This window comes from Centruroides vittatus, unplaced genomic scaffold (assembly GCF_030686945.1).
Source record: "Centruroides vittatus isolate TY-2023 unplaced genomic scaffold, ASM3068694v2 contig_754, whole genome shotgun sequence".
Lineage (NCBI taxonomy): Eukaryota > Metazoa > Arthropoda > Arachnida > Scorpiones > Buthidae > Centruroides > Centruroides vittatus.
In genome coordinates, this window is record NW_027122490.1 from 3,051,831 (window position 1) to 3,063,316 (window position 11,486).

The following is an 11,486-nucleotide window of genomic DNA, read 5'->3' on the forward strand; positions in this document are numbered from 1 at the left end:
AACACCTATATGTCGTAATATTTTTAATTGTCTGTCATTTATATGATTAAATGAATTTATTGATACATGTTGTATAAATATAATTTTTATGTATTGAATAATTTTTGTTTATTTTTTAAACATTTAACTTTTTATATAAGTTTTTAAAGTTTAAAACTATTGATAATATTTATAAACTAATAAACTGTGCTATTTTTGTTAGTTTGAATATCTGTAATAGGAGTGTCTTTGATAAAGGAGTCCATAAGAATTTAATTCCCGCAATCTAATCTTCTGTAATCTTCAGGGCTTGCGTTTATCCCTAGTATTACTTGCGGCAAAATGTATATCTACACAAAAACAATTTTTTCTTAATTTACGTTTACTCTGTCGTATTGAATTATTTTTACAAAATTTTATTTTTTTAGCCCATAAAAAATGAGTGGAACAACAAAAAAGAAAGTTCGTCAATATTCAGAGGAATATCTGAAATATGGATTCATACCAGCAGTTAATGATGAGAGGATGCCATTTTGCTTAATATGCCAGCAATGTTTGACAAACGAATCTATGAAATTGGGTCGGCTTGAAGCACATTTGAAGGCCAAACACAAGGACTATATTAATTCAGATTTAAGTTTCTTCAAAACATTGAAGGAAAAGTTTGAGAAAAGGATGACAATTACTTCAATATTCACGTCTAGAAATGTAACAAATAGTCGTATCCAAGAGGCTAGTTACCAAATCTCTTTGTTAATTGCTAAATCAGGGAAGAGCCACACAATAGGGGAGAATCTAATAAAGCCCTCTATTTCTGCTTTTATGAAAACCATTTTAGAAAAAGATGACGAGGATGTAGTAGCAATGCCTCTTAGTAACAATACTGTCAGCCGAAGGATCGACGAGATGGGCAATGACATTGAAAAACAACTTGTTTTGAAACTAAAAACCAGAAATTTTTCTGTGCAGATGGACGAGTCAACTCTAAGAGACAGTGAGGCCGTTCTTATCACTTATGTTAGATATATTGAACGTGGACAGTTTGCAGAAAAAATGCTATTTTGTAAACAATTAGAAAGCACTACCAAATCGAGAGACATTTACAACATATTCAAATGCTACTTGGATGACAATGAGATCCCCATGAAGAATGTTATTTCGTGTGCTGCAGATGGTGCCCCCAATATGATGGGCAAGAAAAATGGTTGTTTACAATTGATGAAAGCTGATAATCCAGAAATGACCCTTATTCACTGCATTATTCATAAAGAAAACTTGGTGGCTAAAAACATGTCTCCTATCCTCCATGAAACACTAAATGCAGTTATCAAATGCATTAACTCGATAAAAGCCAGCGCTAAAACCGAGCGCTTATTTAAGCTATTTTGAGAGGAGCAAAATGAAGACCATGTACGATTGTTACTACACCCTGAAGTAAGGTGGCTATCAAAAGGGAATTGTTTAAAACGATTTAATGAGTTGTTTGATTCGCTTAAAAAGTTTTTAATTGATAAGCCTGAAATGAAGTTCTTATTGACAACAAATGGCAAAGCATATGTAAGTTACTTAGCCGATATTTTTGAGAAGCTAAATATATTGAACAGGCAACTACAAGGACCAAGCAAAACACTGGTCGATGCCAAAGCAAAAATATTTGGTTTTGTTAAGAATCTAGAATTAAGTCAGAAACACTTAAGTAACAGAAATTTTGAACAGTTTCATTGGCTCAACAAGTGTAATGTTTTTGACTCTGCAATACTTGAAATTGTTAATCATTTAAAAATTTTAATTATGGATTTTAAAGAGAGATTTGCTGATTTAAAAGAAATGAATTTTCCGACATGGATGGTGCAACCAGGTTTGGTGGATTTAGCTGATATATCCAATCTGCAATATCAAGAAGAACTCGCGGAGTTGCGAAGTGACGAATCTGTAATAACTCTATTTAATATTAAAGGTGCGATGGCATGGCTTTGCGATGAAACAGAAGAAAAATACCCCAATACCACAAAATGTGCAAGAAAACTCTTATTACCGTTTCCATCTTCATATCTAGCTGAATGTGGCTTTAGAGCTGTGAGTGATTTGTTGACTAAAAAAAGAAATCGTCTGGATATAACACAACGTGGAGATTTGAGACTTACGCTAACTAAGCTTGAGCCAGGTATAAAATCGCTGTGTAAAAAGCATTAAGTCCACAAATCACATTAAATTAAGTTTTAAAAATATCTTATTTTTATTTATTAAAAGTTTGTTTCTTTGTTTTGACAACAGTTGTAAGAAATCGCTTTCAAAATTATCATTCATATTACTAAAAAGAACAAAAATAAATTTTTAACTAAAATTATTATATGGGGGGACATGATGATTTTAGAAATGTTAAAGTGGGGCGTGGCCTAAAAAAGTTTGGGAAACACTGCTGTAGACCTACGTAAATATCAAGTATACTGTGCGTGTATTTGGGTCTATAAAATTATTATTTTGTTTTTAAAGAAATGCTTACTTAAGTAGATAAACTTAAATTTTTAATATATACACTTTAAATATAGAAGCAAAAGAGAGTCGCTACTGATTTGAATACGTGTTAGCATGAGATTTTTTTATTTTTTTTTTGTCAGCTTGACTTTGATGTGGATTTTGGAAAAATGATTAGAAAATTATCAGTTTATTATATATTTTTTGTTTTTAGTTTAAAATTGATTACTGTTCTTCTATTTTGTGCGGGAGTTTAGTTAAATTCCTGTCCTTTGCAACATTCTTCCCATTATTCCAGTAAACAGCACTTGGATACACAGAAAAGAGGAAACGGACGACCTCGTAAAGAGACATCAAAGGAAATTGACAGAGAATCTTGAAAAGTTAAATGGCAAATAGAGAAATTAAATTAATTTCAAGTAATATTGAATGATAAACCCAGTCTTATGGAAAGTAATTTAAATAATTTTATTATTCTGAATAGTGATTACTCAAACAATTTAATTGAAAATTTTCAAAACCATTTTAGTTGTTGTTTGATTGAATCAGCTAAAGTATTTAATTTGATCTGTGAACCTTCATACTCAAGATTCCAATTTAGGAATCTGGTTTAATAATGAAAGCAATTCACTTCGTCTACTGATTCGTGTTTCATTTTATGCGTGGCGAAATACTATAATAACCCTTTAATCTTAAAAAGAAATATCTTTTAACAAGAAAACTTATAAGAATATGTGTAAAGCCAGAAAAGCGTAGATGTCACGATAATGACTTCATTCTCTTCAAATAATTTAATCCAATTCTGAAAAACAGTTAATTTTCTCGATATTCCCAAAAAATATTAAACCTGGCTCCACTTTCTTTGGTTGTTGGTTCCAATGAATCAGATTCAATAATATATATATATATTTATAATGATAATTGATTTTTCACTATTTTGAATTAATTTTGTATTTCCCCTTCTGATAACGAAGATTTCCTGTATATCCTAAATAAATAAATGTTTATTTCGCTTCTGTATAATTTTTTTATTTAATTAAAGATTTTTATATTATTCCAGTATTATATATTCATTATTTAGAGTCAGGTTGTATATGATTGCATGTAATAGTAGGAAAATTAATTATATCTACTTTCTGAACAGAAATTGAAAGCAAACGATAGTAGAACTATATTGAGAAATTAATTTTTGTTTAACATAGTATTTTATTTGCTATCTTTGGGTTAAAAACTTTATCCATAAGCAATTTGACGCCTAATTTAGAAACTTAGGATAAATATTTTTGTTTTTATAATTAATATGAAGAGTTCGGTTCTAAAAGTACCATTTTTATTAGTACTGTACTAGTGTTTCTCAAACAGGATCTCGGGATCCCGGCTGTTTTTATAACCGGGGAAATATCCCAGAAAATCCCGCAAATTTCTTAAAAGTTCACTTTTTTCTTATTTTGTGTTAAAATTGAGGAAATTTTGCAAATAGAAAATATTATCGACTCATAAACAGTCAGAATACATTTGTATTTATTAATTTTAAGCTTGCCTATTCGTGTTTTAAATTTTTGCTTGTTATGACATTTCACAGATTGTCAATAATCAATATGTATTTGTGGCAGGACTCTGAAAATTCTTTACTTGTCTGAACCTGTAATATCGTGAATAATTGCACTGATTGTCTTAATTTTAACTATGCTCAGTTGCTTCAATAACTAAATTATGCCAGGTTGTACATATTGGGCAAGGATAGAAACGAGTACGAAGTCTGCAAGTATGTAGTTTTCCTTCGTAAACCTGATTATTAAAGCCAAACAAACTGCCGAATTATCGGGCTATAAGCTTGATACCGCTATTAAAGCAGCCGACGTAGACAAATCAAGAATAGTTGAGGACAAAAGAAGTACTGCAACGCATCTCGAAAACAAACTAGAAATCTTCGACGCTACGGGTGGAAAAACACGTAACGTTTGTCTTCTCTTAAATGCATTAAAGACGATTCCGCCCACATCAATTGAATTGGAAAGGGCAGTTTCAGTAGCAGGACTTTTCATTATTAAAATAATAACAAGGTTGAGTGATCGCAGTATTGACCATCTTTGGTTTTCAAAATCTTATAAAAATTTACAATAATATTTTGTATTATGTTTTATTTAAATAACGAAAATTACCTTCTAAGTTAGAAGTTTAATCTAAGCTCATTTTTTCTTTAAATATTCGACTCAATTCAAAGGCATTTTTTTTTTGTAAGCAGTTTCCAACAAACTTTAGTAATTTTTTTCTATTTGTGAAAATTTCTACGTAATTCAAAGGTAATTTTAATGTATATTTTACACAGCATTATTAATATTATGATTTTGGAGGTTGCAGAATGTATTAAATTACTTTTAAAAATGAAAAAAATATATATATATATATCATTCGATTTTAAGATATTTTTTATATTTTAAAAATAATTAATTATATTTCGGGAATCCCGGGACAAGCAAACTACCGGGAAATGAGAAACCCTATACTGTACGTTATAATGCGTGCTAATAGCCATGGATGGAGGGTCGGAAGTCGAATCTTTTTATGGGAGTCGGAGTCGATTTTAAAAAGTACAGAGTCGGGAATCGTATATTTTTTCGCCTACTCCCCATCCTTGCTAGCAGCTAAATACCAATGTATTTCAAGTTTAATATTATATGTACTTTTTAACTATAACATGCACTTTATTCTAATTGAAGGAAAGAAAGCAGAAAACTTCTTAAGACGTTTTAATTCTTGCATATTGTCTAAACTTTCCTTGTGGCGCTTACCATCTTTTATCCAAAAACGCTTTCTACATTAAATTCATATAGGCCTAATTTTTCCATCACATTTGTAATAAGCAAAATTCCGTTTGAAAATGCACCGTAAGAAAAAGATCTTTTATCAAAAATAATTATATTTAAAATAAAAAAAATCTAAATATTGATTATTTGTTCACCATCCCATTTACTGATACATCCGATTTGTAGTTTGCGGAGCCAACCGTAAAGTATTTTCATGTTGTGTTCTGCCGGCTAATTTAATGATGATGTCTGATTTTTTACTAAATTAAAATTCATAAGAATTAAATTATTTTGAGTTTTGATTTTGAATTTCGAATAAATTCAATCAAATTATAAAATATATAAGATAAAATAAGGTGTTACATTTGTTTTTAACCTTATTTTGTAGTATTTCTTGAACAATTTAGTAAAATAAGTAATTGTTTTGTTTTAACAGTTCAATAAGAGTTAATACTTGAGCAAATTTTGTAATAAATTAAATGTTTTAAGTGAAACATACTTTTTTATTATTGTAAGTTATGTTGCTTTTCTATTGATTTTCTGCGTAGTTACCATTAATTAATATCATTTTATGATCATATTTTCAGGAAGAAAAACTAATATTTTTATTTTGCTTTTATTTACGGCAGTTTTCAAGAAATTTTTATGCTTTTTCTGATGATTAAATACTTATCAACTCCTGAAAGTTCTTATTATTATTCTTTTATAAGTCATTATAAAACATTTTGATGATAATAATAATAAATATCTTTTTTATTATGAAATGAATTATAAGCATAATGTCCATAATTATTTTTTTGAATGAATGAAATACAGGATAATTCGCACTTCTGTTAAAAACTTATATGACAGATTCCTTAAGAAAAAAAACAAAAATGTTCAGTAAGATTTTTTGAATAAATCCTGTATTAAGTAGTTATAGACGTTTACGTCACTAAACATTAAAGTTCACTGACGTCACTTCCGGAATCTGATGCAGCTGAAAAGGTTTTATTCTAAACATTTGATAGAAGAGGGATGGAACGAGATAGCCCAATATCTTGGCCTCTACAATCGCCGGATTTAACTCCACTCGACTTTTTCCTTTGAAGCCACATGAAGAGTCTTATTTAAGTGACCCCTGTAGAGCTGGAAGAAGATCTGCTTGCACGAATTATGGTCGCGGCACAAGAAATTCAACACACCAGATGTTTTTAAGCGGGTGTACCAGAACATGCTTTGCAAATACAATGTTTGCGTAGACGTTGGAGATTGCAATATCGATCAGCTATTAGTGAATCAGTATGCAAAGCGAAACCAACGCTTAAGAAGTACTACACATTTTGAAGTAAAGAACGTTGCTTTCAAATACATAAAAATAAGTACAAAATTTTAAGAAAAATCTACTTACTTTTTCTTATAAACTTTTCAATTTAAGTAATAGAATAATACATGAATTTATTTTCATCTTTATGAAAACCACGTAACGTCAGTGAATTTTAAACGTTTACAATTCCTTAATAAAGGATTTATTCGAAAAATGTTACTGAACATTTTTATCTTAGTTTTTCTTAAGGAATATGTCCTATAAGTTCATAACAGGAATTTCGAAACATCCTGTATATCAATATATATTGTAAATTTAAATTCAACTTAATGCATTTTTTATTATATACACAACGTTAATACTGTGATAATAATACAAAAGCAAACTAAGCATTTATCATAAGGATGAAAATTCTAAACACACAATAAATGATCACACACATATGATCATATCCATTATTGAACTGAAGACGTAAGGACAAAAAGAAATCATCAAATAAATTAACTTAGTACAGTAGACCCCCCTATAACACGGTAGATACGTTCTGTGTTATATGAACCCGTGTTATAGAGGGTCTACTGTATATAAAGTATAGAAATTGCATGTTTAACTGCTGAAGCGACCTATCATCATAGCTCATTAGATAAAACGTGACATGAAGTTTTAAATAGTTTAAAAAATATTATAACTTAATATAATCATAAAATTGTACTTTTGATACATTTGATACATTTAGTATAATTATTATATACTAAATCCCAACAAAGCCGTGGCACACTTTATAAATATGTCTAGTAACCGTTTTATCTAAATTTGAAACTGTAAGAGTACTGTATTAATAGATCTAAAGGCTGAGTTTTTGATTGCTATTTTGATGTTTTGACCTTTACTCTTTAAACGTCAAACCAGTTGTAACTTAAAATGGTAACGTGTATTTAATGTCACATTGTTTTGAAGGATTTTTAATGCTAAGTTCTGTTTTAATCGAATATCCAAGATTACAACGTAGTAAAATATCTCATAATATTAGAAATAGTATTTTAAAAAATACTCCTCTCATTTGTCATCTTAATAAAAATTACGTAGTTTTTTAATATTTTGCTAAGCACAATAAATTTTGCGCCATAATTCACTACGAATTAAATGCTAAGTAAAATCAAAACCAAATTTATTAAAATTAATATACAGTTGTCGTTCTTCACTTTGAAATAAAATTATTATTAATTTTTGTTTCAGCTTTATTGAAATAAAACCCAATTATTTTTCAATTACCTTCAGTTATTCTTTGTATGTAAATTATTTCTATCTTTGATATGACGTTTTCAATGACACTATGTTATAACACGACAGCTTTATAATTGAAGACACGAGTAGATGAAGGTGTTACGTTACAATCATTCGAAACCCAATTGTCGAACATGAATGAAAATTTAATGTATCCGTCTCATATACCATCATCAAAGATCTCAGAAATTAAATGACACTCTGATACTTTCTAAGACACACTATTTCGTGGATATACTTACACCGAAATAATTACATGATAAAACTTGAACATCACTTCACTCGAAACTTTGATTTTGTAACATAACACTCGTGTCTTCAATTATATAATTATCGTGTTAAATATCCAAGTTTTTAACCGTTATATGATATGAGAATGAAAATATGAAGAAAGAGAGAGATAGAAAAGACCATAAAGTATTTATTTTCTCTATCTTTTTCTCTTCTCATTGGATTAATTTTTTAAATTATTATTGTTGTTAAAATCTTACATTTATAACCAATATCTGTGACAAGTGATATCATTTCATTTTATTCTTAGTATAACCGATGCTTCACAAAAGAACGATATTAACCATACTTATATTTAATAATCTAAAATATTAGTATTATTTTTGAATAAAATATTGTTTTATAATTAGCAATATCCTGTTGTAAATCATGCAGCTTTATTTAGCATTTCACAAATTATTTTTAAATAATAAATTCTATCTTCTTCATAGATTTTTATTTTGGTGATTATAAAAATTTATTCAATTTTCAATTCAAATTACAATTAATACATTATTTTAAAAATAATTTTATATTAAATGTGTTACTGTTATTCTATGTGTTATCATTGTTAAAATATTCATTGGAAATATTTTTAAAATATTTCCAATGAATATTTTAAATTTGTATTCTAAATATTTATGACACAGGGATCACCAAGTTTGAACTTCTGTATTATTGTGACTAACTGTAATTTTCTTTTCTGTTTTTCCCAAGAAATGACTAAGCTATCATCTAGGATCTGGAGACATACTTTATATAAGGTAAGTTTTTATACAAACTATGTGTATTATATAATTAAACATGAATTCTACGATTTCCGTATTACTTAATTGAAATATTTACTTTTATTATCAACATTTTTTACTCAATGTTTTTAATATTTATCTTTTTAGATTAAATTAAACATTTTCTTTTCAAATATTCCTATCTCTGGTTTTGAAACTTGAAAATACTATGAAAACAGCAGAACTTTTCTAAGTGCCATATCTTGCATTAGGTAACACAATCAATCATGTTCATCTTCGGTAAGGTAGATCCTGTTCTATATTTTGGTGAACGATACATAGATTTTATAAAGTGCTGAATATCAGTCCTTTGCAGAAACTACTCTGTGGGTTAATTATTAATATTTATTTCAAGATCCAAGTCTGTCAAAATTTATAGGGAATGAATTGATAAAATAGATCTATTTATATATTTCAGATACTTTTTATGTCTGTACTTATCACATAAATAATAAATTTGAATTTATTTTAATTTTTAATGCATTTTAACAGTAAAGAGAGTTTTATTAAAATTATTTCATTAAAGATATTTTGACTGGTGTTATTATTTTTACTATAAATATTATTTTACTCATTTTAAAAATCAGAAATGCATGTGTTTGGATTCTCACAGATACAAATATTTTATAGGATTTATTTCGTTTCAGCTGGGCACATGTACACCTAGAATAAATATCTCATTCCACTGTTCCACCTGCTTATTCTCATCTTTCACATCAATACATATGATACATTACTTTCTATAAATTTTCTGTTTTACTTTTTTTTTATTCAAACAATAGAATCTCATATTTTCAATCTCGATATATTTTTCTTTATTTCTATCTTTACTTCTCTTTCCTAAAACAAAAAAAAAATTATAAAGTATCAATATTCATTTTTCACCGCGTTAATATTCATTATGTATCAAAGTTTTTTTGAAATAGTAATGAAGAATATAAGCCTTTCAATTAGAATTTATGTCATACATTGGGAGTTGGCTTTCAGATAAAATTAAAGCGTTTTTAACGCATCATGGGCTTAAGAGGCCTAAAAAATAATTGTATATTAAATTTTCCATTTATAAAATTAGATAGCACGGGCTTTGGACATACCTCGCACCACTGCGAGGATAAGCAACGGTGCAGTCAATGTGCCAAAAAGCACAAATTTAGGAAGTGCCCGAACTCATAAAAAGATCCGAAGTGTACTAACTGTATACAACACAACAAGACTGTCCCTGATCACAAAAAGTTAAGAACAGACCAAAATGCCTTAGACAAAAACTGCCCTATTCTAAAAAGATACAAGACAATACAGGTTAATAGCACCCACTACGAATAAGTCGCTTTCCATTCTCGTTTTCATCATGGATAATTCTCCTCCAATTCATAATCTGATCTCCAGTACTGTTAAGGATTACCATCACCTTAAAATTCTACAAATTAACCTTCAGAAATGCAAGGCGGCCTCGTCAGCTACTGTCCAGATTATGGTCGAGAGGGACACAGATATTCTCGCCTACCAGGAGCCCTACACCTATGACAACAAGGTAACCCTCTTAGGCCAGGGTCATCACTTAACTAAGAAAATTGACAATTTTCCCATTAAGACTGGCTTTCTAATAAGGAATAAAAACCTAATCTGTCAGCTGGTCTCTCAACACTGTACTGAATACACTACCACTATCAGTGTCAATATGGATTCCACAACCTTTCACATAATCAACACCTACTGCCCACCTTCAGAAAACATCGAGACCCCTCTCCTTATCATCAAGACCATTGTCCAGGCCCTCCCACCGGGCCCTAAGATTGTCTGTGGGGACTTTAATTTCAAATCCCCTATCTGGTTCAGCCCCTTTGAAGACCCTAGGGGTCTGGCTGTGGTTGAACTCATGACTGAGCTTGACTTGCATTCTCTGAATAAGAGTCGGCTTCCTACCTTCTCAAATCACAACGGTGAGAGCTGGATTGATCTCTGCCTGGGGAACAGTACTGCCACCAGGTTTAACATCGATTGCCGGACCTTGGCTATCCCCTCAGTGACCTTTTCTCTCCTCCACCCCATTCCCTTCCCCCATCCTTCTCTCACCCTCTCTATCACCCCCTTTTTTATTGGCAACACCCCTGGGTACGCCATTTCTTTCGCACACTATCACTATAAAATTAGATATTTAAGGGCATCTAAATTAGCCATAAGAATCCCTCGAATAATGCATTAATTATGTACTATCATTAAAATTAGTATTTTAATAATAGTATATAATTAAATGCATATATATTTTATAAGTTCTTCAAATCAGGAAAACTATTTATTAAGACTTACATCCGATTAAATTCATTCAGCAAATAATATAATATATATCTATTTGAATAGTTGAACAATTACGATTAAAACAACATTTTTTTGATATCAAAATTAAGTTTGAAAATTTAAAACATGAAGATTTTAATGTTCATAAATTATGTTTCTGTAAATATAATAAAATATAGTTATTTAAATTAAAAAAGAATGTAATTAAATTTAACATATTCCTGTAGTCTTAACTTTTGAGATTCAAAACAGGGATTTGTCTAAGGTAATTTGAAAATGGTG

At 29.3% G+C, this 11,486-nt stretch overlaps 2 protein-coding genes across 2 annotated transcripts; both read left to right on the plus strand.

Moving 5' to 3' along the window:
* The first annotated feature begins 293 nt into the window (after positions 1-293).
* Positions 294-1,368, plus strand: LOC136981394 (zinc finger BED domain-containing protein 5-like). The gene is made up of 2 exons (XM_067277707.1): positions 294-323; positions 408-1,368. Exon 2 carries the CDS (start codon positions 418-420, stop codon positions 1,366-1,368), a length of 951 nt encoding a protein of 316 aa, XP_067133808.1. The 5' UTR covers positions 294-323; positions 408-417.
* A 132-nt stretch (positions 1,369-1,500) lies between these two features.
* LOC136981395 (protein FAM200C-like) lies at positions 1,501-2,172 on the plus strand. Its single transcript, XM_067277708.1, has one exon. The coding sequence runs from the start codon at positions 1,501-1,503 to the stop codon at positions 2,170-2,172; it is 672 nt and encodes a 223-aa protein (XP_067133809.1).
* The last annotated feature ends 9,314 nt before the right edge of the window (positions 2,173-11,486 follow it).